Source organism: Thermobia domestica, chromosome 2 (genome assembly GCF_964235325.1).
Source record: "Thermobia domestica chromosome 2, izTheDome1.hap1.1, whole genome shotgun sequence".
Lineage (NCBI taxonomy): Eukaryota > Metazoa > Arthropoda > Insecta > Zygentoma > Lepismatidae > Thermobia > Thermobia domestica.
Genome location: NC_137455.1, coordinates 126484202 through 126509054, shown reverse-complemented (window position 1 = coordinate 126509054; position 24853 = coordinate 126484202). Strand labels below are relative to the sequence as shown.

The 24853-nt window shown below is 30.5% G+C and overlaps 1 protein-coding gene across 3 annotated transcripts in view; it reads right to left on the bottom strand.

The window, feature by feature from the left end:
* Ih (hyperpolarization activated cyclic nucleotide gated potassium channel Ih) overlaps positions 1 to 24853 on the bottom strand; it is a 311031-nt gene that overhangs the window by 25199 nt on the left and 260979 nt on the right. For all 3 annotated transcript variants that reach the window (XM_081745789.1, XM_081745794.1, XM_081745799.1), the window contains 3 exons: positions 18903 to 19052; positions 14738 to 14956; positions 9299 to 9445 (listed from right to left, as the gene is read on the bottom strand). In XM_081745789.1, the coding sequence (XP_081601915.1) occupies positions 9299 to 9445; positions 14738 to 14956; positions 18903 to 19052 (516 nt within the window). The remainder of the gene's footprint in view (positions 1 to 9298; positions 9446 to 14737; positions 14957 to 18902; positions 19053 to 24853) is intronic.

Below are 24853 nucleotides of genomic sequence, written 5' to 3'. Positions count from 1 at the left end.
TCGGGATAGTATCTAACATAATGTTCCAAGGTCGCTTCCTTCCTTGCCCATTTCTTCCTTCCTCCCCAATTCCCCGAATAGTGTGATCGCCGCAGGATATCATCCCATATACGTGACGGGCTAATATGGCCATAGATTCCGAAAGCCCAGAGATCTAATTCCTAATATACTTAATTGCACAATAAACGTTTGCTGGCTCATCCTGACGCTGCAGATACAGACTGTGATCCATATCTAACACTAATAACTACACTCTTCGTATTCTTCAACGATCTTCAAACTACTCGCAGTCTGTTCCCTATAAACACTGCCGAAAACATGAAAAAATGAATTCTAAAGGTCCATCGCCCCAAAACTATGAGACCTATTGTAGTCGGATCAAGACTTCACTTAAGAACTAGTATGTGCTCTATCCAAAAATATATGTTTTAGAATCCTAAGGTACTCACGCAACAGTTTTTATGGAGGTAGTTGGAGAGTACTTTATATCATAGGCCCGTAGTCAAACTTCCTCTATAAAAATTGTTGTGGAAGAACCTCAGGATTCTGAAACACGCATTTTTGGATAGGGCGCATACTAGTTCCTAAGTGAAGTCTTGACCCGACCAAGGTAGGTCCCATAGTTTTGGAGCTATGAACCTTTAAAATTAATTTTTTCATGATTTCGGCAGCCTATAATATGTAAACGATGGGGTTTTTGCCCTATGTTTATTGGAACTTTTTTGTTTGTTTTACTCTCAGGAATCACTCCTCTGCTTTTGTACAACGAATTTAGCGCCATACTGTATATATATATATATATATATATATGCAGAAGAGTTGTTAGTTACAAGAGTGCAGTGACATGCTACTGGACATTACTGTTTAATAATAATAATAATAATAATGACCTGAAAGGTATACAACTTTTTAACTATTATGAACCTGAGGTACAGCGTACCGGAACCTTTATTTTTAGAAGTAAAAACCTCGGACAAGATATTACAAAGTGTGGGCATTTGTGGAGTAGCCTGGCATACCAATATGGTTGTAGATACCATAAATGTGAGTATAGTATGCTATTTGCAACAGTTGCGAATGGGAAGACGATCATGCTGATGCAGTATGATATCATTTTAAGTTGGACCATGGGCCGAAGAAAGGATGTGACCGAACTGCAAAAAGGAGTCATTGTCTTCGGGAATAAACATGGGCATACCCTTTAGGAGGTGGCACAGCTTTTCGGTGTGTCCGAATCCACGGTCAGTGTTATCCATGCAGAATGGAGGACGTCTGACAGGAACCAATTTTTTCGGAGCAATAGTAGCAGGAAACCCATCATGTTTGAGCGCGAACGTAGACGTCTGGGAGATTAGCGATTTCTAAATGGTTCGAAACCCAGCAGGAATTGCTGCAGAAGTACAATACAGGACCCAGTCGGCAAGTCTCTTAATGAACGCTGAAACGAGAAATGCATGCTGTAGGTATATTCAGTCGCGTTGCCAGGGTACGCCCTAGGCTGATTGTCATACAGAAGAAAAAATCGCCTGTCGTGGGCGAGGGAACATCACTACCGAACTAGAGACCAGTGACGACGCATCTTCTGATCAGACGAATCACGATTCTATCTCTATTCTAATGACGATCACTCTAGAATGATGCGATGGACTGGAGGAGCCTACAAAACTGAGAAAACTGAGTGTGTGAAAAGAGCTACACAGAAAGGGAGTGGTAGTATGATGTTATGGAGGTGTATTTCGAGCGCTGGTGTGGGTCTTTGGATACAAACACACGACCACATGAAAGTTGTGGATAACATGTCTATTCTAAATAATGAGGTGTTGTCATTTGTCCAGTTTCTGAGAGATTGTCACATACCAGAGTCCCAATATCAAGACGATAACTGCACCATTCACCGAGTCAGAATTGTGCGAGAATGGTTTGCTGAACATGAGGTGGACATCTCACATCACCTGACCCGCGAATTCATCTGATCTCAAAGTTATAGAGAAAGTTAGGGACATGGAACGGGCCGTGAGAAGGAGACATCAACATCCTCCCACGTTGGCTGCTCTGTGGGATCAGTTGCTCCAGGAATGGGCCAAACGAGACTTGAACGTCATCATCTCCCACTTTGACAGCATGCCACAGAAAATCAAAGCTGTAATCCTCGCTCGTGGTGACGTAATGCCTTATTGACCAATAAAGTACTACACGTCGTAATGTTTATAGTTGTAATTTCAAGGCGGGCATGGTAAACACTTTACTTACTAAAAAAAATAATGAAAACACTATAACACGTCACAATAAAAAGGGGGAAAAAAGAAAAAAGGTTTTGCTAAATACAGTAATTCATTAAGTAGGAGGAGGAGGAAAGGGGCGGAGTAAGAGGAAAATACAGAAAATTAAAGATCAGAAAAGTAACTGTAAAGCATCTAGGTGGATATCATCTTGACATTTTCGTAGAATTTTCTGAAACCATTATCTCTATTTAACCTGTAGTAGTACTAAGCAATCCACGTGATCACTGTCATATAAGTTAAGTTGATGGTTTAAATAAAACAAATCTTTTTTGTTGTATATGTTTTGTTCTCTTATTTATAGTTGCTAAATATTTTCCTAAATTTTTCTAATTTATTATAGAGATTAAGATTTTGATCTCCTGTCGTTATAAGTAGATTCCAAAAGAGCGCTCAGTTTGACGTTTCGTATTTACTTTTCTCTTCTTTATTTGTGGTTTCTTTTTCTCTACTTTCTTGTCTTTCCTATCTGATGAATTATTTAGCGAAGATACTTACACTATACTTCTTACTGTTAGTATTACGGGATATTGTTTTCTGTATTTTGTGCAAAATATTGATTTTAGCGTCCCTTTCAGCAGGGAGGCTATATGAGATGTGGATGAACAGCTATATGTGTTCCATGAATCACATGAACACCCATCGGGACTCGAATCTGGATGTCCCATGCCAGAGGTGTGTGCGCTAACCGCTTAATCAGAAGAGCTCTGTGCTAAATATTTCGTTGTACATATACACATATTCAACTACAGTACTTGGATTTGTTTAAGAATTATTTTGACCATTCTAAACTATGATCAAGCGCTTACGCTTCATTTTATCCATCTTATCTAGTGTAAATTTTGAAGTTCACAGGGAGTCTATAGTCTATATTTCTTTGGATGCATATATATATATATATATATATATATATATATATATATACATACATACATATAAGAGGTACGGGCAACTGCACTTGATTTCTCACTCCATTATCTTAAGTTGAAGCATGTCATCCAGCAGTTATTACGAAAACATTTATTTATAAAATATGAACAAAACTTCCAAAGAAACTCATCTCTAAGAGTAAACTACTTCTTGTGGATTTTCTATGGGAATGACTTATACCATAACGTAGGGATGTTAGTATAACAATTATTTAAGAAACATAAACGAACTAAGTGAACAATGAGAAAACCACTCATAAAAGAACTCACCCCAAGAGGAAACTTTCCCTTTTGATTTTTTTCATGAAAAATGACATACCATATTGCAGGGCTTTTAGTGAAACATTTCATTATGGAATATGGAGGAATTCGCCTTAGTCATTTTTGTGAAAATCATCCGAAAAGAACCTACTTTCAAAATGAAATTATCTCTTGTGAATTATTCGCAGAAAGATGACTTATGCTATAGAGTTATTAATGTAATATTGATTTATATATATATATATATATATATATATATATATATATATATATATACATTGGTATCACTTCGGAAAAGTCACAGTTTTAATTTTTCATCTCCAGTAAATTACACTTACTTTTGGATAGGAAGAAAATCCCCCCACTTCCTGAAGAATCTTACAAAAACATTTAGTTTAAAATTTAATCTTATCAAACCTTAAGTCCAGGTTAAGTAGTATGGGCTCTAGGCGTGTGTACATATTTCGGACGAGGAATAGACAGAAGGACATTAAAAAATCATTTTCTCGGTATATAGTAGCCATGAAAAGTATAAATTTGTTAATATCTCGAAATATCGATTATCGATTTTATCACGATCATCGTACTTGCTTCTCTTTTATTGTCACTTGGAAGTAATAAAAGGTACTTGCAAATTTGTTTAAATCATGTACTTACTGAAAGTGTTAAATAGAAACACTCTTTTGTTTTGATTTTAGTAGGCTCACTTTGGGATCCGTGCCATTATAAGAAATTATTAAAGTGAATATTTAACGTGAGATTCCATTCTTTTATTGACATAGTCTCGATTAATGTTTATCAATAACTTTAGATCCTTCTATTTTTTTATTTATTATGGTATTTCAAAATAATGAATTTAAACTGAACTGACTAAGTCTTAAGTTGAAGCCAGAATGAATCCCTAATAAATTTACAGTTATTTAAAAGTAATTATTAATTGTCTGGTAAGGTAAAAGATTAGTTAAAATATTTATAACGTGCACAACACTTTGACTTTTCAACTTAGGAATGGATTCATTCTGACGGCAATTTACTTGTTGTACGAGTTCGAATTTGCTTGAGTTCTTATTTTTTTCTCTTCCCCCAAAGTTATCCCTATGTGAAATTTAAAAATCGAGACGCAATTAAATCATTTCTTGGTTCTGAAAATTTGAAATAGATTCTCCTCATTTTAGGACAGTTGTTGAAAGAATTAAATGAGAAAAATATTAGTTATTATTTCATTTTTCAGATTGGTCAGCTCCCAGGAATCTAAGCATGATAATTGGGAAGCTATAACCACGTAAGATAGTAGGAAGACATTATTTGAAAGTTTCGTTAACGTCATTCTAGTAGTGTATTAAGTTGAATAAATTAAAACGAACATACATATAATGCTCTTTCAAGTTTTATGTGTTATTTAAGTACTTCAATTTCTATTTGTAATGAATATATATTTAATTATGAGAAGGCAGATTGCATTATACATACATTTATATATATATATATATATATATATATATATATATATATATATATATATATATATATATATATATATATATATATATATATATATATATATATATATATATATAGATATAGATATATAGATAGATATAGATATAGATATAGATATAGATATCTGTTCTCGTATTATTTTCTGGGGATATACTGCATTATTAAACTCCATATTCGTTTTACAATAGGGAGCTTTAAGAATTATGGCGGGAAACAAACCTCAAACTTCTTGCAAACTTATATTTAAGTACCTTGAAATCTTAGCTGTTCTTTGCCTATACATGTACGATTCTTAAAATTTGTAAGGAAAGACATACAGACAGGTGCAAGCAACTCCGGTTAAATATGGATATTCATTTGCATAATACGAGATAGATGCATCATATACATGTCCTATCTTTAAAAATATACAAGAATAGCACATAACAATAAATGTTGATAAGATACTTTCTGCCTCTGTTTTAAAAAAAGTTTTCATAAGGCAGTGTGCTATCTACTTGATCAGCGTTTCTATTTGGTAGAAGAATATCTTTCAAGTTCGCAATTATCAGTAATATTGGTCATATTATTTTTGCAGCTTTCAACAGTGAAAATTATAATATGTAGTATGTAAGTTAATATCCACAATAAGTGAAAAACTTAGCTCCTACTTTTTAAGCTTTGTTACCGAGAATTGTATGCAAAATTTAAGCATACAAACGTGTATGTATCCGTATATTTGTATTCTGACGTGTCCAATTCAGACTTTCATCCTGTGGACAATATGTATGGGAATGAATGAAAATAAATTCAATCAATACAATTGTATTTCTAAAGCTGATTTCTAATTTAGTTTTGATGTTCTAGTTCCTTAATTTGCAATTTATCTTTTAGAACAGCAGAGGGATAGGAATTAATTATCTTGCCCGTACTCTACTAGTTTAGTGGCTTTGCCTACGTAGTTACATTAGATAAACAGACTAAAAGTAAATAGCGATCATTAGTCTTGACGGACCGAGATGGCACACAAGTGATGTGGAGCTAAAGATTCAATCACTTTTTGTTAACTTAAGGATGCACAACAGATGACGTATTCAGCACATGCTCCGGCCATTTCTACTCTTAGGTTTTCCTAGTCACTCTTTTCACAGAGACCGAGTGAATCTCTAAGCCGCCTTGTAACTAGTATATAACGGGAAATAAATCCCAATCCCACTGGGAATTGAAACCAGGGAGTTTGGTTGGTAGGTAGGCACCTTACTGATTACGTCATATCTTCGTGGCTGTTGGTAAATAGCTTAGAACCTACATTCACCCAAAATTTAGACAAGACTAGATGTCTAGTGCTATTGAGTTCAGTTTTATCTGAAATTTTCTGATACAAAACTATAAAAAAATGAGAAAGTGATCAACTTGAGCAAGCAAAGCTCTTGTGTGTTCAAGTTATCTTTGTTCGTGGCTGAGAACTGAAAAACTGACAAAGCTCAAATTTTGCACTGTGATGGTCGAAAACAACAACAAGGTTTATGAATATCTAAATTATCGACCTTGAAGAATAATTATCAAAATTATTTGCTTATATTGAACTTTGCACTAGTGCATATGATTGTTCACCAGTGAGTTATTAATTTTCAATTTTTAATCAATTACAATGGATGCACATTTACTTAGGTTCGTGTAAACAGTGTGGGAAGTTCTTTTGTAGGTAACAAAAACGTGAAACACGGGAACGTTTACTATTGATAAATTAATCATTAACTTTTTAAGTAAAAAAAACTCGGGGTCAAAGGAAAAGTGGTGTGGGCAGTTTAACATTTTCCACTCAAAATTCATTCGACAAATTCGGATTTCTGAAGAATTTCACATTGAAACTTTGGAAAATGAAATATAAAGAAATACTATGTGTTTAAGTTTAAGCAGAATCAAGTTCGTATTAATCAAGAATAACTGAAGTTATCATTTTGTTACAAATACAAATACAAATGTTATTCGTTAAATTTATTACAACTAATTTGTTGCCAATTTAGCAAATACATATATTTTATGAACCAATTTATGTACATTGTGAAACAATTCGGCAAATCGACATATTTGTCGGGATATATTAGGACCATTTAAGATTACTTCTGTAATATTGAAACAGAGGGGCATAAAATAAACTATATTCGATAGTTAAGCCCAAATAAGATACTTTCGTTGCATTCGTCAAATATGTAGGATATATATATATATATATATATATATATATATATATATATATATATATATATATATATATATATAGATATATATAGATATATATAGTATAACAATAAATAATAAGACTGCGGAATTGCTATTGTAGAGTCAATTCGGTAATGAACATTTTCTTAGAATCCTTACTATTAAAAATTACTATCTTCAAGATAAATAAATGCGGATTATTTTGTGGCGTAGAATATGTTTATCGTAATATAAAGACAAAGGTAATATTCCCTACAAATTTAAAAGCTGCAACTCTTTTGGCAGTTTTTTGTTCATTAAGTCATTCAAGTCTGAATTTGTTACACAAGGTTTTAAATTTTTGTAAATTTTTTTCTGCATTAGTATATTTACAATATTTTCTTTTCAGTAGCATTTGTTTTTAAATATAAATCGATTATGTGTTAAGAATTATCGTGTAAAGTAGTATTCAAAATTGAAGAAAAATATTACGTTAGTATTATGAAAAGTCTGTTGCATATGTGAATCTATAAAATAAAAGTTTGGAAACGCTTTCTGTAATTTAAAATTATGTATTATTGAAGGAATAAGATAGAAGACTATTGACGTACTAACGTAATCACTGGCAATTGGAGACTACTTCAGAAAAGCTGAACTGAAGATCTAACCCGGGATCTTCCTATTACAAAACAAGAAAGTCTGATATCACATCTCGTTACTCAATACATCATACTTATCCGTTCGGGTACATTAACCCAACACACCCGTCACCTTATGAGCTTTAGGAATGTTTCTGAAGATACTAGATAGCAAAGGTATATTAATTAATATAATATCCAGAGGAAGAGGCTTCTTTCTACTAGAGGCACGGACTCCCTAAATCTAGTTCCTCATATATTTTGAGAAATACTGCGTTTAGTTTTCGTTAGTGTACACACTGCTCAATTCTTTGCTTAAAACTCACTTAACTATCTTTTGTAGTATTTAAAATGAGTTTAAATTAGTTTGTTTAGTATTTACTACTTTCTATAGAATTACCTGAGAAACATTTTTGACTTCGTAGGGCTATCATGATCCTGAAATGTATGTTTCGTATACAGTAACTATTTATACTAAAAATAGTTATTTATATTCGCTTCCCATACATCTTATGAGATTGCGATCATAATTTCTGAATTAAAAAGATCCATATTCCTAGCATTAGTAATCGTGCGTTCAAATCCTCGTCCAATTACCTTTGCAAATCTATATACTTTCATTTTCTAATGAAAATTTTCTCTCTTAATAGTTTCGAAATCAATTTGCCAATTATTCTCTCTCGATTTTTTAAAAGAATTTTTGTCTTTTTACATTACTGAAAACTGTGCCGAAATTGTCCGGTCAGTTTGGTAGTTATTGAAAAGGAAACTATATCAAAAGAGATTGGTGGTCATGACTTCATGTGTAATAAAGAAAATCTGGTCCATGTTCAATCATATCTATAGAACTAAGGCATTATCTATTACGTAAGGCATTGGCTCAACATTATATGTATCTTTTTATACTTTACATTTACAATCTTATTCTAAATCAAAATATTTAGTATTTTAAAACAAATGATATAAGTACTATACCAGACTCCACAACGTGTCACAATTTTCGAGTTATTTTCATCAAGGTATTACAAGGTAGGTTGGCATTAATTCCTAGTAGATAGATAATTATTCTTTGATTATTTGATATGATATTTATAGATGTTAGCATAATCTGGAAATTATAATTTCACTGTCTATAAGTAGCTGATTTACCTGTTTGTAAACTGAACAACTACACAATTTAAATTCTAGTGTAATCCTGACTCAAGGCTCTTTTATAAGATAAATCACTCTTAGCATATTTCAGCATTTGCTACTCTTTTTCAAGTTACTATAAATAATTGAAGCATAACATCACTGGTTAATCAACATCACACTTTCCTTGAATAAGCTCGTACAATATTGTTTGCTATTATTCAAATTATTGATTATTATCTTGACAGTTTGTTTCTTAATCTCTTTAACAACATAAAAACGTACCGCGTATCAACAGGATAGCAATATCATAAACTTTCAAGTAAGCAAAAAATCGGCGTTTTAAGCATTTATATATATATATATGTATAAATCTTACCTCACGTAATTTCTCTGATAGTTCACCCAATATGGCTTCTTCATCGAAGAATTTCCCTTGGTATCGATGTTCGAAGTACTCTGTGATTCTCTGCCTCATCTCCCGCGGAAGTTTCCTGTAAGCCATGTACTCTTCGACTTGTTTCACCTGCAATTAATTGAAGTGACAGGTCCACGCATGGGAAGAAACACCGACACAATACAACAAAGACAAAAGGGTGCACCTGATCAACAACAAAGCAACAGATCGAAAGTTAGGTTACTAAGAGAGGAAGCAAGAATAATATTCGATTATGATAATAGTATGGAAATAAAGAGTTTTATTTACAACTATATACATACGATATGTTAGGTACTAGAAATACGGTACATTACAGTATACTGTTGAATGAAAAAAATCCACAATTCTGTTCCAATGCAAAGTGTTCAGTGTAATTGTACAAATTCATGCTAAGTGAAAAAATATGTAAAATGCACATAAAGCAGTATCCAATAAATTTTTGAATTTCAAGTTTATTAGTGCAGTATTGTAGTAAAATACATAAATTATAATTATTATCTAATTGAAAGTATTTTACTCATTTAACTTTGAAGTAAACTCTTTCGACAACGTGTATTCAGTTTTATCATTTAACGAAGAGATAAACATAGTTATTCAACAAAATGGTTTTGACACATATGCAGTCTCGGACTGGGGAGTATAGGGCCTCGGCAGAAGCCTCACTTGGAGGACCCCATCTTCCTTTTCCATGTAGCATGTTGAAGTCTCACAAAGTATATTGTTTCAGAGTCTTGTAAAACCTTTGCGATGGGGGTGACTTTTCTTCATAAAGCTGTCAGCTTCATTTAAGAGTGGTAAGGGGCCCCAGGGTGGGGACTTGTTCTGTTTCTTTATGGTGTTACAATAACTTGTCAAATGACTAACAGAGGGCCCCAACATGACTTTACAAAAATCAGTCTCATTTCTGTATTCATGTGGCCCCAATACACATTCAGACAATATGATGCTGAGGCTCCATTCTTCATATTGTTGAAATATTTTCTTAGTAGACCCCAAACAGGATTGTATAATACAGGCCTTTTTTTAAGAATATAGAATTGTTGTAATCATTTAACAACCAATATGGACACTCTTTTGAGCTACCCGGTGTTTGTAAGAGCAATTAAGTGAGTTTTGGCGAAATAATATTACTTTTGCACTATTTGTTGACACTATTTTCTTTCTTTCTTTTTTTGGTCTATTTTTCTCCTGTATGTTAACATTTCCCTGTGTAAAATGCAAAGTTATCCTGTATTTGGGAATTTGTTTAATAAATAAATAAATATTTAGAGAGGGCCCCGGTAGGAATCCCTGCACTCCTGCCCTGGTCAGTCCGGACGTGAACATATGCACTATGATGAAAGAAAGATGTCTCAAAACTTTTCCCTTCTAAAATATTCTTTCCATTCTGTATTGATTGATCATATAACATAATTTTGAGATTCACTTTTATATTTTTTTTATATTAAGGTAAGTTAAACATGAAACTAATACGTCGTTATTCTCTTACAGGGAAGGGGTTAAAAATGTTGGTTTTGTTAAACGTAAATATTTTATTCATTATACTATACCGAATTCAGCCACTTTATACTTTCAGAGAACAGAAGAGATGTGTATTGAAACATACCTAAAACGAACTGTTTCAATTTTTCTTTATTTATTAGACTTACACACGATTTTTTTAAAAGGAAGAAGATATCCGAAGTGGTTATACTGTTATTGAGTAAACAAATTATTGTTATGTCTTAAACCTTCCATTTAATTCGACATGAACAAATTGAAAAATATTGCAAGTAGCTCTTGAGAGAATTAGACGGCAGTAACCGAACAAAACCTCTATCTTTAATGTGGTAATGTGAGAACTAATTTTTGTTTGAATATTTTCATTTATAACTACTATAATCAATATTTGAAGATGTAATAATGCAGTATTTTTCTTTGCTTTTTGTTTATCTTTCTCAATGATTGTTTTGGAACCAATAAAATAAATTGCGTTAAGAACAGAATCGTTTTGGTGAAGTTATACTTGAAAGATCCTAAAAGTAAAATCAAAAGTGCTTTTTAAGCTTAATTTTACATGCACTGACTGAAAAGATTCAAGCAAAAGCTTAATACCATAAGAAGGAATTTTAAAGAAATTAATAGAAATATACCTTTGATATCTTTTATGTGCGTTAAATTCGAGATTTATAGATTTTTACGTGTTCTTAATACATTTTTCTGTTATTGAGTTATATCCTGCTTAACATGCAGTTTGATCAAAATGAACTAAAAGTCAGTTAATATAAATCGATTGTTCAATCAATTTCTACTATAACTTCCTCCAATCTTAGTTACCAAGCAGTTAATTTGAAGTTAGTTTTCGGCCCAGTTATACTATACCTTTATCTTTGATTTGACATTATATATATATATATATATATATATATATATATATATATATATATATATATATATATATATATATATATATATATATATATATATATATATATATATATATATATATATATATATATGGCTATTTGTTAAAACAACGCCAGTCCCTAAGTTAACGACCATCTTTTTTACTGCTTATAACGAGTCTATATGGATAAGGTTATCATTTAGTGATAAAACTACGTGGTTTTCTCATTCGCAAATGTTTTCTTTCAATGTTGTTTCAACATTAAATGATAGCCCTATGCATACAGACTCTGGAAAACAGAAAAATTTAAAATCGTTCAACATTGTTTTAACAAACATCACTTCATATAATTATAGTCTCCTTATGATTCAGTCTTTCTTTGCAAGGAAGTTTTTTTTTTCTTTCTTTGACATGTTATAAAAAGTTATAGGTTAAAAACTAACTTCTTAATTTTTGTTGTTGCTACGATCAGGTGCATCTAACTATGTGTACATGCATTTTGACAGCAAAACAGTTACACAAAGAAAGGAATAGGGAAAAAAATTAGGGGACAGGAGTTGGACGTGAAAGGTAGATGTTCAGTTGCTTACAAAATTATACACCAACCTATTCTTTTGTAAATAACTTGAGTAACATTTTCCTTGATACATTCGTTCCAAAGTTATTAGCAAAAGAAATGTGTGGAATTCAAATCAGTAGTCTACGCAGAATTTCATAAAAAAAAAAAAACCGATAAGAGGAGGGGTAAAGTTCAACCTCCCAAGTTCATGTCATTTCAGAATTTTTAAATACATATCTTATGGTAGTAACTGTTTATTGTTCTTAATATCTTGCTCAAAAAGGTAGGAAGTTAAAACCCGGAAGCCCCTGTTTGCGTATACCACTGATTGGCATATATTTTTGTTAGTCAGTGTACTAAAGGTGACAATAACACGAAGTAATTGGAATAATTTAATACATTTAACTTTTACTATCTAACATTTAATTACACATCTAGCACATATACTCAGACTTATTCAGTTGTATAATTTTATATAGTACAATTGATCTTATACTCGAATTGATTGGATGGGCGTGTCTAGTCACTAATACAAGTTGTCAAATTGGTTTGATGTTGGCGAATTGTCGTATTTTAATAAGCAAAAATAAGATTATACGAAAAAGTGTTACATTTGTGTAAGAAATTAAAAGTGATCTAATTCCTTTTTTATTTAATAGTAAAAGTTTGTAGTCTATATAAGATAATCAAATGTACATAGTTGTTTTGAGAAAAAAGTATTTCGGTTAAAGTTTCTAAGTACTATTTACGTAAAATTCAAAGGGCTAAAATCAGTAATATAACTATAATTATTGAAATGATAATCTAGTGTGTAGTTTTGAAAGTTGATTGAAATTTTACTTATACTAAAGAATTACATATATGCGTTATTTCAGAATGAACTTTTACATAAAGTGAGAAAATAATATGAATATTGAGATATGCGTGTATCAAATCACTTTAATTAAATACAATTAAAAACATACATCAAAGAGGAAAATGCAACAGTGTACGAATTAACGAATGTTTCGTAAGTGTAAAAAATATTTAAATATATTTTTCTGAAATATATTTAACGTCAAAGTATTTCTAAGAAATTTTACTAGTCCGCGTGTTATAAAACATGTTACACTAACTTTCATACACACATATACGGATATATCACTTTTTTTCAAAGTTGTAATTAAGTACCTTTTCTTATACAATTTAAAAAAATAATTACATTTTGTTCAAATTTATTATGTTAACTTTATTTTAATTTAATTTATAGGCTTCAAAAGAATTATGTGATAAATTCTTTGTTACACAACAAAGAATCAATGATGAAATATAAGAACATTATATTTATTTAAAGGTTAGGATATTTACATGTAGATTTGGAGGTATTTCGTAAGTAGAAAGAATTTAGAAAAGAAGGAGCGCAAGGAACAGGAGTCACTTCCAAAAATTTCTTATCCTTACTGAAATAAGTATATTCTCTCAATATACTAGATTAAATTATTTTAAACTTTAATTTAATTGTACCGGAAATAATCAGAAAACTATGATTGGAGAAGTGTATCTTACAAATCAAGTATAGGAAGCGAAATGTATTGTAATATCTAACTAAAGATAAATTTCGAGTTGAGTTGATTTTGAGCTTAACGTCCCTTTCAGCGGCGACGCTATATGAGACGGGACCTACTGATTAATGTGGAATCCGAACCATATGAGCTCCCGCCGGGAATCAAACCCGGGTCTCCCACGTCAAAGACGCGTATACGCCAACCGCTTAGCCACGAAGTAGCTCTAAGATAAATTTCGAGTAAAATGACAAATTTTACTATAAAACAAAGGCAAAGTAATGAATTAGGTAACATTTTTAGTATAATGTGTAGAGGTAACACCTGTATTAGTACATCCTAAAACAAGAAATTATATAATTTTCGAATTAATCATCAAAAATATTTTAAAGCTAGTATTCAAATAGAAGTAAATACTTTAAAATATTAATATTTCATTTTATAGTTTAAATAATCCTTTCCCTATTCTGATTCATTATCATTGATATTTCAATAAATTATTATAACCATTTCTCAAGCAAGAATAGAATTATTGGTACACTCTTCGGTCTCTATCTATGGTCCAATATTTGGTACAAATAACAAATTTATTGATAACGATCAGGCATAAGTTTCAAAAAGGTTAAAATGCCAATAAATTCAGTATAAAAATGAAATATAGCATTCATAGCTTTAATTTTTCGTCTTTCCACAGGATCACAATATACTATATTAAGTGTGGTAGAATTATGTGACACAATTTTAATAGTACTTATTGAAATTTCCATTAGTCAGACTCCATTATGGGGAAGGAAAAAGGGACTATGAGAAAATGGAAGAAGTGCAAGTGCAGAATCATGCAGCAATTACATCTCAAGTGCAGAAGGTGCAGTGGAACAGAAGTTAAAACTCACTTTCTCCCGATATTGCCTTCTCGAAGAGTCTAAACTTTGGATTAAGTTGGTGGCATGTCCGAGGAATAGTGCATAGCATGTCGCCCCGCTGATCATCGATAACATCGTAAGCCACATGTCAGTCAGCGATTGCGGTGGGAACCTTCCGTAACCGATGCACAACATATGTGACATCGCTTTGAACAATGCCCAAGAGTACTGTTCTAACCAAAACGCTTCCTGCAAAGAGAAATATTAGCATGCCATTCTATGAATAAATATGTCCAAGGGAATTTCATTATTCTTTATATTTTGCAGAGATATTTGATTATATTATATGGTGTTATACAACCTTAAGCTATAATCTTATAAGCAATAAATACCACATTAAATAAAAACAATCGAAAAGACAAGAAGAGAATATTAATATTTACTATACCCTGATATGAAACTTCAGGCTTAAAAGAATAGCTGCTCATTAATAGTGTAAATCAATATAAACGATGTTGATGAGGTTTTTATTTTAATTTTTAGTCATTAGAATTATTATTGCTATGGCGAACATTGGTCAAATCAGTTACTATTTACTGAAAATTAATAAATGCCCAAAGCATCCCCGTTTCAAATTGAACGTTGGAAAACAACAATTTATTTGTCTTCGTATTATTTTCATTGAGTTCTTGTCAAATTTTCTTCTAAATGTATTCTGTCATCAAATTGAAATTTTCAGAGCAAAAGTTTTGTTGTATCATTTGATATAATAATCCCATTAATGTTTGAATTTTGAAAGTAGTCAAAGTTGCTTCGCTTTATAATACAATTGTAATAAATTCCTGTTACGAAGGACAAACTTTCGTCACACACACACACACACACACACACACATATATATATATATATATATATATATATATATATATATATATATATATATCATATATCTATCTATCTATCTATCTATCTATCTATCTATCTATCTATCTATCTATCTATATATATGTATATATATATATATATATATATATATATATATATATATATATATATAGATAGATAGATAGATAGATATAGATATAGATATAGATATATATATGTGTGTGTGTGTGTGTGATAGATAAAAGTTTGTCCTTTGCAACATATATATATATAGCGATATAATAGAGATAAACGTATATAGATATTCTGTATGAGTTCTGAATTAGGTTCTCAAGAATGATAGAATAATCAGTAGAACAAGAATATTATAAAAATCCCACTAAAGCTTAGAATACCATAAGATACAAGAAATTTGAAAGTTGTCCAACTAATTTGAAAATGTGGCCAACAAGAAAATCCAAGATAGAGATATTAAAAATGAATGTGCACTTATTTCCTAATAATAGATGAAATAACATCTATAAAAAATGCTAAACTAATAACATTAAATTAGTTGATAATATTATGACCTGGGTGTTCATTCCTGATTTTGTTCATGTTTGCTGATAATACAGATGCAGAAAAAAATTATATAATCAGAAGTTGGATTCTAACCACAGTAAGAAATCTGCTTCACTGCTAACGTTCAATATGACCCTGATATGAAACTTGAGCTTACAAGAGAACTTATTTCTTACTACAATGTACTATATCCATTACATAAAAAGTGTGAAATTGACGTTGGGAGAAAATATAAAAGTTACTTCCAGTGCTTTAAGTATTTAACAGTTTTTTTATTTTAATTTTCCATCTTCAGTAGTTGTAACTTTTATATTTAAAATTTTTTTTTTCTTTAAAAATTACTGAAAGAAACAAGTCACATTAAATCTTTCAGTTCGCTGGAATATTTACATATAGAGATTATTTTAAACAACGAATGTTGAACATTGTCATATTTTCTTTGATAATGTACAGTTCTTCCTTTTGAATTGTTTTACAAATATCGTTAGATTTATTGGTTGGAATATTTTGTCAACCTACGAAAATCTTACCTTTTTTGTTTTCCTAATAAGAGATGTACCGTTATTGTTTTTAATTCTAAGTATTTCAGTATAGTTATATGAGTAGAATAATTAATCTTTTTAACATTCTCATAATTTGGTGAATTTATCCAATGCAAGACTGAATAAGATAATTGCCTTTTTGATGACTATCTACGTCCTATTCAGCAGGTAGACTATGAAAAAACATTATAAAGGAAATTATAAGCTACTCTGTTTAGAAGCGACGTACTTACTTCATCATTAGACATGATAAATATGGAAAAAGCAGTTATTGTTGGGTCCAGCCACATAATATTCTCTTGTCAAAATATTTGTATAGACACCTCCTCTGAGAATGTAAGTCTATGTAAGTTATCCAAGCCTACTGAAATTGGTTCATTTAGAATATGTACAAGGTAAGCGTGAACATTTTCTGGCAATTGTACATTCAGCAAACATATTTTACAGCAATAATATTACTGTGAAAATTGTGATTAGGGTCCTATAGATAATTTGTGTAGATGGATGTTAATCATTATATAGTAGCTTAGTAATGACAAAATTTGTTCTATTATAGTATTTGTAACGATAACAATGAAAATTTCTCCTGTAAAAATGTAAAAGATACGAGGAGATACTTTTAAGTTCATTTCACGTACATAAGAAATGTGTTTGTCACACAGTAAAAATCTGAAAAATTTCTTTAAATTAGTTTCATATCATAATAAATTTTAAATTATAAATATTGTACATTTTTATGTTTTACAGAAAAGAAAAACATATATTATGATGAAATTTTCAATTATCATAATATTGCTAGAACGGCAGATAATAAGTTGTATTTTTTAAAACCGAAAATCGATAAATATATAATTTCATAAATGAGTGTATATTATTTTATTGTTAAAATAAAGACCACGACTCTTTCTTGCTACAACATTTGGGAAGAGAAGTGATTCAAGTTAAAAAATAGTCCATGTGAAGGAAAGTTTAAATCAATCTCGTGTCAGAGCTAGCAATATGAGGAACAATAAATTTGATCAATACGAACAATATTAGCTTTAGAGTAAACAATTGGAAAATTTGACAGAAAGTAATTTTTGAGCTAGTCATAGTATCTAATCCGGAACGTTAAGAATGCTTTGGAAAGCATTGTTCTGAGAAGAATGACTTGTTCTGAGAGAAGGTCATACTTGAATTAGTCAATAGTATCTTATTCAAAACTTTAAGTATACTGTGATTTTTTAAAAGAGAATAAATGGTTTCAAACTATTCAATAGTACAATATCTTATTCAAAACGTTAAGAATGTTGTGAAAATTTTTTATAGAAAATCATGCTTGCTGACAATATTATCTAATCCAAACCGTTAAGAAAGTTATGGAAAATATTTAGGTATAATCTAATTTGAACTAATGAACAGTATCTAATCAAAAACGTTAGGAACGCTGTTAAAAATTTAAAACAAGTAATTCTTGAACTAGTTAATATTATCCTATTCAAAACGTAAAGAATGTTGTGGAAAGTTTAAGACAAAGTCATGCTGAACTAGTCAATAGTATCTTTCTCAGAACATTAAGAATATTATGGAAAATTTAAGACAAAGTCATACTTGAACTACTCAACAGCAACTAATCAAAACCGTTAAGAATGTTGTGGAAAGTTTTAAAAGATTATCATACTTAAACTAGTCAGTAGTAACCAATCAAAAATGTTAAGAACGCGGGGGAGAATTTTAGAAAATGTTACACTTAAACTATTCAATCTTATTCAAAACATTAAGAACACTGAAAAATTTTATAGAAAGTCATACCTAAACTTATTCAAAACGTTAAGAATGCTTTGGTTAATTTTAGAGAAAGTCATACTTGAACTAGTTAGTTTCTTAAAACTTTAAGAATACTGTGGAAAATTTGAGACAAAATCATTCAGAAGTGAATTCGATTGTCCTTCACATGGATACTTTAAAGATTGGTTTTCATGAATAGAGTTACTTCCCAGACGTTGTAACGTGAAATGTGAAATACTCTATAGATTTGACAGTTTCGTGTATTTATTATTAAACAACAACACAAATGTTATTATATTTACGCGATTTGAATATCGATATACCCTAATACTGAAGAAACTACTATGAAAGAAATATCACTTGAGAAAAAGTAAACAGACAACAGGGCACTTTCGAAAAGTAACATTTCGAAAACAGACAACATTAAAGTAAGGGAATACCTGAAGTTCGTTGATAGCAACCCATGAATTGGCAGGAAAGCCCTGTAGCATGGGCACAAGGAACTGAAGGCAGCCTGACCAATGGCCAATCAACAACATCATGCAGATTAAATTGAATATCCGCATGAAAACGCTAGCCATGTTGAGGAACTGCAAGAAATGGAAAAAGAAAATAATCAAATATTATATAGTAATTAAGATATCGATTTGTAATGACGAAAATTAATGTATATGCACCTTAAGAACAGATATCAGCAAATAATAAGAACATATTGGTTACAGCAAACCTCAATAACACTAAACATGAAGATTGTTAAATAGCTAAGGATAGCAACTGCTAATATTCTTAAATGTTAGCTTTACTATGTGGGACTGCTATTCATTACAATAATTTTGCAAAATCTTTTCCGGACCCCGAGCTTCGAAGAACAATTTTAATATTAAAGTTGGTCTGAAATCAAAATAAAAAAGTAATGAATAGTATTAAATCCTTAAAATCTTATTAGTAATCAATGTAGTAAAAATCATTATCCAGAAAATTATTATCAGTTGTTCAATGGTAAGCAGAATTACTGAATGGTGTGATTTTATAGTAAGCAAGAATCAAGAACGAATCAAAGGCAGTAGTATTTTCGGACTACATACATATAAGCCATTATAATCAATCATTGCAATCAACAAACGACAAGAAAGAAGTCTCTATAGAGACTGAAATGTTATTGCACTCTCTTATATCCACTGCTTATAAACTTTAATGAGTAATAAGAAAAAATAAATTTTGAGAAAACATTTAGAAATTAAACTTCTTCATATCTGTAAAATGCTACGAAATAATGAATCTTTCTACAACGTAATCATTCTACCAACTTTTCATTAAAGAAAACATTTCTAACTATCGACCAAGTTTTGCCAAAATTTTGTTAGTAAGTGGTCGTATAAATTGTATTTCAAAATAATACTAATATTCGTTGTTTTTCTGTTAAGGAATTATGTGAGAGAAAAGAGAAGAATGTAAGTATTTATCAACATGATTAAAATAGTTATCTTTCTTAGTGCTCATTTCTTTTTCATATCTATTGTGTGTATAAGATCGTAATATAATGAATTAAACATAAAATTTTCGACTTGAATATCTTGTTGCAATCAATATATTATTTATTACGTTAGAAAGGAGAAAGAAAAATAAATAGTTTATTTCTAGTAGAAATATTCCACATTCTTTTTCTTTTCTTCTTCTTCTTCAGTGAGAATGCATTACTCCTGGTTCGATTAGATACACATTAAGTTTATTCTTGTGATATTATATGCAATTCACTATTCTTCATAATTTCATAAAAAATGTTTTGAATTCCTCCAAAGTTCTAAATATATATTATCATCAGCTTATGCTTCTGGCCTATATAACATTGTCTTTATGATGCGTATGGCTCACATAGAAGTTTCCTCAAGATCAACATTTTTAATAATACATTTAAAGCAAAGTGTCTATGAAAAGTTATATTAGTTTATAAGAAATTCTCCTGATTAATATATCAGTCAACTCTAATTATTTTTGAAGCATAAAACGGGGAACAAACATACCCCAAAGTGATCATTGATTTTAACAAATCGTGAACAACTTTGGTTATAACTTGAGCATCTTTTAGATGTTCATCAAATTTGTAAAATATTATTACTTACTGTTTATACAGTTAGCATTTATCTCTATCATTCTTTTATTGATTCGTTGTACTTAATTTGCTTATTATATTATTTGTGATTTGGATTTATTCTGATCCTCTATGTAATTTCTTGAGGTTAGTCCTCAGAAAGTTAAATGTATGCTAATATCAAGCATAATATCGTTTATTAGTATCTAGGTACATTAAAAAGTAAAGGAAAGAAAGGGACACATATTATATTCAAAGAAATTGTTAGTGTTACATGTAAAATACTACGATACATTCTTTCTATCATAATATTAGGGGAAAAAAAATATGTTCGCAGACTCGGCAATTGGAAGAGGAAAGGGGCTCTAAGAACTGAGGAATGTCAAATAGAAATTTTTAGGAGACAATAGCAATTTTGGAAGGAAATATTAGAGCATAATTTTGAGATCTGTGAAAGGAAATTATGACACTTACAGTAACAGGATTTCACAACAAGATATTGTAATAATATTATCTTTGCACAGAACAACATTAATATGAAAATGCAGTTGTTAATTTTTGATAATAATTGAAAAATAATGTAATCATTTAATATTTTTTCTTTGTAGAATTTTCTTCGTCTTGAGTATCCTCTTACTCTTAATACATTTGTATGACTATATATTCTCATTTATTAAAGTATTTTTCTTGTACGTTTTATATTACATGATTATGACCTTTAACTCTAGAGAGATGATCAGAAATGAATGATGATGGGGAAATGAATAGTGAAATGACAATACATAACTCCCATATCGTGATCAGGAATCGAACCCGCAGCAGACTGGTCTGTTTGTCAATCAAAATAATTGAATATTCCTTATTTTATTCTATGTCGAAACTTCGCCTTATACTAAATGGTTTATTGATGGTACATAATTTCCAATGCAGTCTTATGTAAGATTATATCTATTTCATAAAGGTTAATGTAAATACGTTTTGCCTTAGAAAAGATATATTTGACATTTAGTAGAAAACCAGATAAATATATTTTCGACATAATTGTAATAATATCCGTTGTTTAAGATAGACTAGAAAGAATAAACATTAATACCTATAATATTTCTGGCTGTACTTTAAACTTAAACCACATTCACATCTCAAAACTGCAGATCAAATTTAAATTAAATATACGAATGAAGCACAGAAATAGCATAAAAGTACATAGTTCACAAAAAGTTGATTTTATCGTGTACTAGTACTTTATTCAGGAAACAAAATCGATATCTAATGAATTTCAATATACATGTGATTAGTTAAAAGTACAACTAGAAAGTTTCCACACGCCCGCTCTCTTAAAGATAGAAGAAAGTTTAAAAACAAAACCATTGCAGACAAAAAATATGACAATATATTTATGATTATAAAAAATATACATATTCCTAGTTCTAGTCATAAAAATATTTTTCAGGATCTTTAATCACTAGTACTGGTAGATAGGAGATAATATTGATATTAAAATACAGAAGTGTCGGTAAAACACAATTTTTCAAATGGGATATTAACTATGTTATTTCCAGAGGAGTATGCTCACACCTCTTTATTTTTCTTTAAGTAAAGAAAAATGTTCTTCTTAATATCACTGCCATCATAAGAAATTGCTCCGTTTATTTCCTTAAAAAGTCCAACAGAAGAAAATCTCACACATTTATTTAATTAAACAAAGATGAATATAAAACTTCTCTGAGCATTATCAAAATAAACCTATCACTAAAATTTCCAAATTCAACTTAGAATTTTTCAACGTGGCTTGACTTACCATTGACACCATAAGATAGATTTTAACTCTACATTCCTTAGTTTAGTAGCAATATATTGTAAGTTTTGTTAGTACGCAATCAAATTGTATCTTATTTAACGTTACTTAATTTAAGATTCTATAGGAGCGTGTTGCAAAAACTCATGTCTCAAATAGATCAAACTTTTAAAGTCATGTCTCAAATACGTCCAAAATCTACTTACTTTTCAAGAAATCTTGGGAATATGATATTGTTTATCGACCGCTATTCACATTCAAAAATAAGTAAAAGTTTTATAATTTGATAAAGATTATTAAGAATGTAATTATGTTCTTAGAACGTTAACTTTCCGAACTTATATAAAATACAGTCAACTCAAGTTATCCAAACTCCGGTCATCCGGTTCGTGAAATATCCGGATCGATATCAGGATGTAGAATTACATTTTCAAAAGAGAGAAAGAAGGAATGAAAGAAAAATAAAGAGAAAACTTACTGAAATTTGAAATGAATATATTCGTTCGTAAAACTATAATTCTCTTTATATTATTATTTAAACCAACGTTAATATTTGTTTATTTAGAACTTTTTGAAGTCTATATTTGGTTTATGAGCTCCTCCGTGGCTAAGCGGTTAGCGTATGCGCCTTTGGCGTGGGAGACCCGGGTTCGATTCCCAGCAGGAGCTCATGTGGTTCGCATTCCACGTTAATCAGTAGGTCCACGTCTCATATAGCCTCGCTGCTGAACGGGACGTTAAACTCAAACTCAACTCAACTCATATTTGGTTTATTCTAAGTCAGTATTTCACCAATTTCAGATATACTGTATTTCCCTAACCTCATATTCAAAGAAAACTTGAAGAATTCACTTTATTTTAGAAATTGTAATTGAACTTTTTAAGTGAAAAGTAGTCAATGTTAAATATAGTTAAATGGTGAGATACATAAGAAAAAGGTGACGAAATTTCTCATTCCTTTTATGTCACAATATAATATTTTTTATGATTGTCCAACTATTCAAATTTCTGTATCTGCGGGTTGTATCCAGAGCTCATTAGTCTGGATAATTGGAGTTTTACTGTAATTATAATAAAACACTTTATTGAAGTTTTACTGTACATTTTAATAAAGTACATACTGTATATAACAATTAAGTTTTAACAGATAATGCTACAAATAATATTAGAGTCTGGTTGTGTGGAAATGAACCTTTACTAATTTTATATCCTACGTTTGTATTCTTTAGACTACAAGAGATGAATGACTAGTGCAAGTAAATTATTATGAAAGAACTGTTAGAATTAGATTGCTGGAAAGGAAGAAGGAGAGCCCCAATAAAACCACAGACACATTACTTAGCCCAGTAAATTTAGACCGAAAATAGGGTGATGTGAAACAAATTCATAATTAGCTACAATTGCAGGATTAGCTCTTAGAGATGTGTAGAACGAATCCTGAAAAGTCCCTAATTTTCAATGTTCGCTTCGATCCAAAATGGCGGGTCAAAGATGGCCGTCAAGCTCTACACCTCCTAAATGATATTTTCCTCCATATCTGTCAAAAAAAAAAATAAATAAATAAAATAAAACATCATTTTTCGATTGTGTAAAAGCGTGTGTACTCTGCAAGGACGACTGTTGTGATTTAAGCCTAGATTTACTCAATAAAAGAATTGTAAACGAACTGTAGGGCTAATATAGATTGATATTTTACGTAAAAAGCGATTTTTTCCGGTTTACAATTTAACGTTAATCTGTTTAGCCTCATAACTTTGAAACAATTTGCAAATCGAAAGAAGCAAGTTCTTTGCATTTTTTTTCCGGATAAATGTTTAAAAAGGTGAAGCTCCGCTGAAAAATGACTGTCATTTGATTCCTACTCAAACGGTCATTATGATCTCAAAGTTGAATTTTTTGTGTACAGTTAGGTACTTGATAGGTAACTATGAATATTTCTACGTTACTTTTCCATATGCCAATTCTGATTGAAGTAACTTCTAAACAACATAAATTAAATAAATTCTAAAAATATTGCAACCCCCTCCCATCCACGTTGCACTTCCGTTACTGTTTACATCGTGCTATCTATTCTAGTTATACAGGCTGCGTTTTGTAGTTGTTCAAGAAGCGCTCCGCGATAAGTGGAATTTTAGGTGGTTTCCAAGCTTTCTGTGGTGCCTGCAGTGTGTTAATATCATCTATGAATTTTTCGTGTATATTCCAGTGAAAACTGCGTCTCGTTTGAACAAACTGTGACTGAACATACAAGCAAAAATGTATTTTCTTTAATATCCCATAGGAATAACATTGGTTGTAAACAGTGCATAATTATTAGTTTATACTGAAACAACTAATCGACATTATTGGAAGGACTGCAGAAAATGGAAACTTTTCGAGAACTGAAAGGTGGTTACAATATATGGAATATTTCAAACTTGTCCTTCTTTACATTCAAGCAGATCGAGTTGAAGACTGGGAATTACATTTCTATTGTATTAAACCACTATGCTTTACTTTCGTGCAGC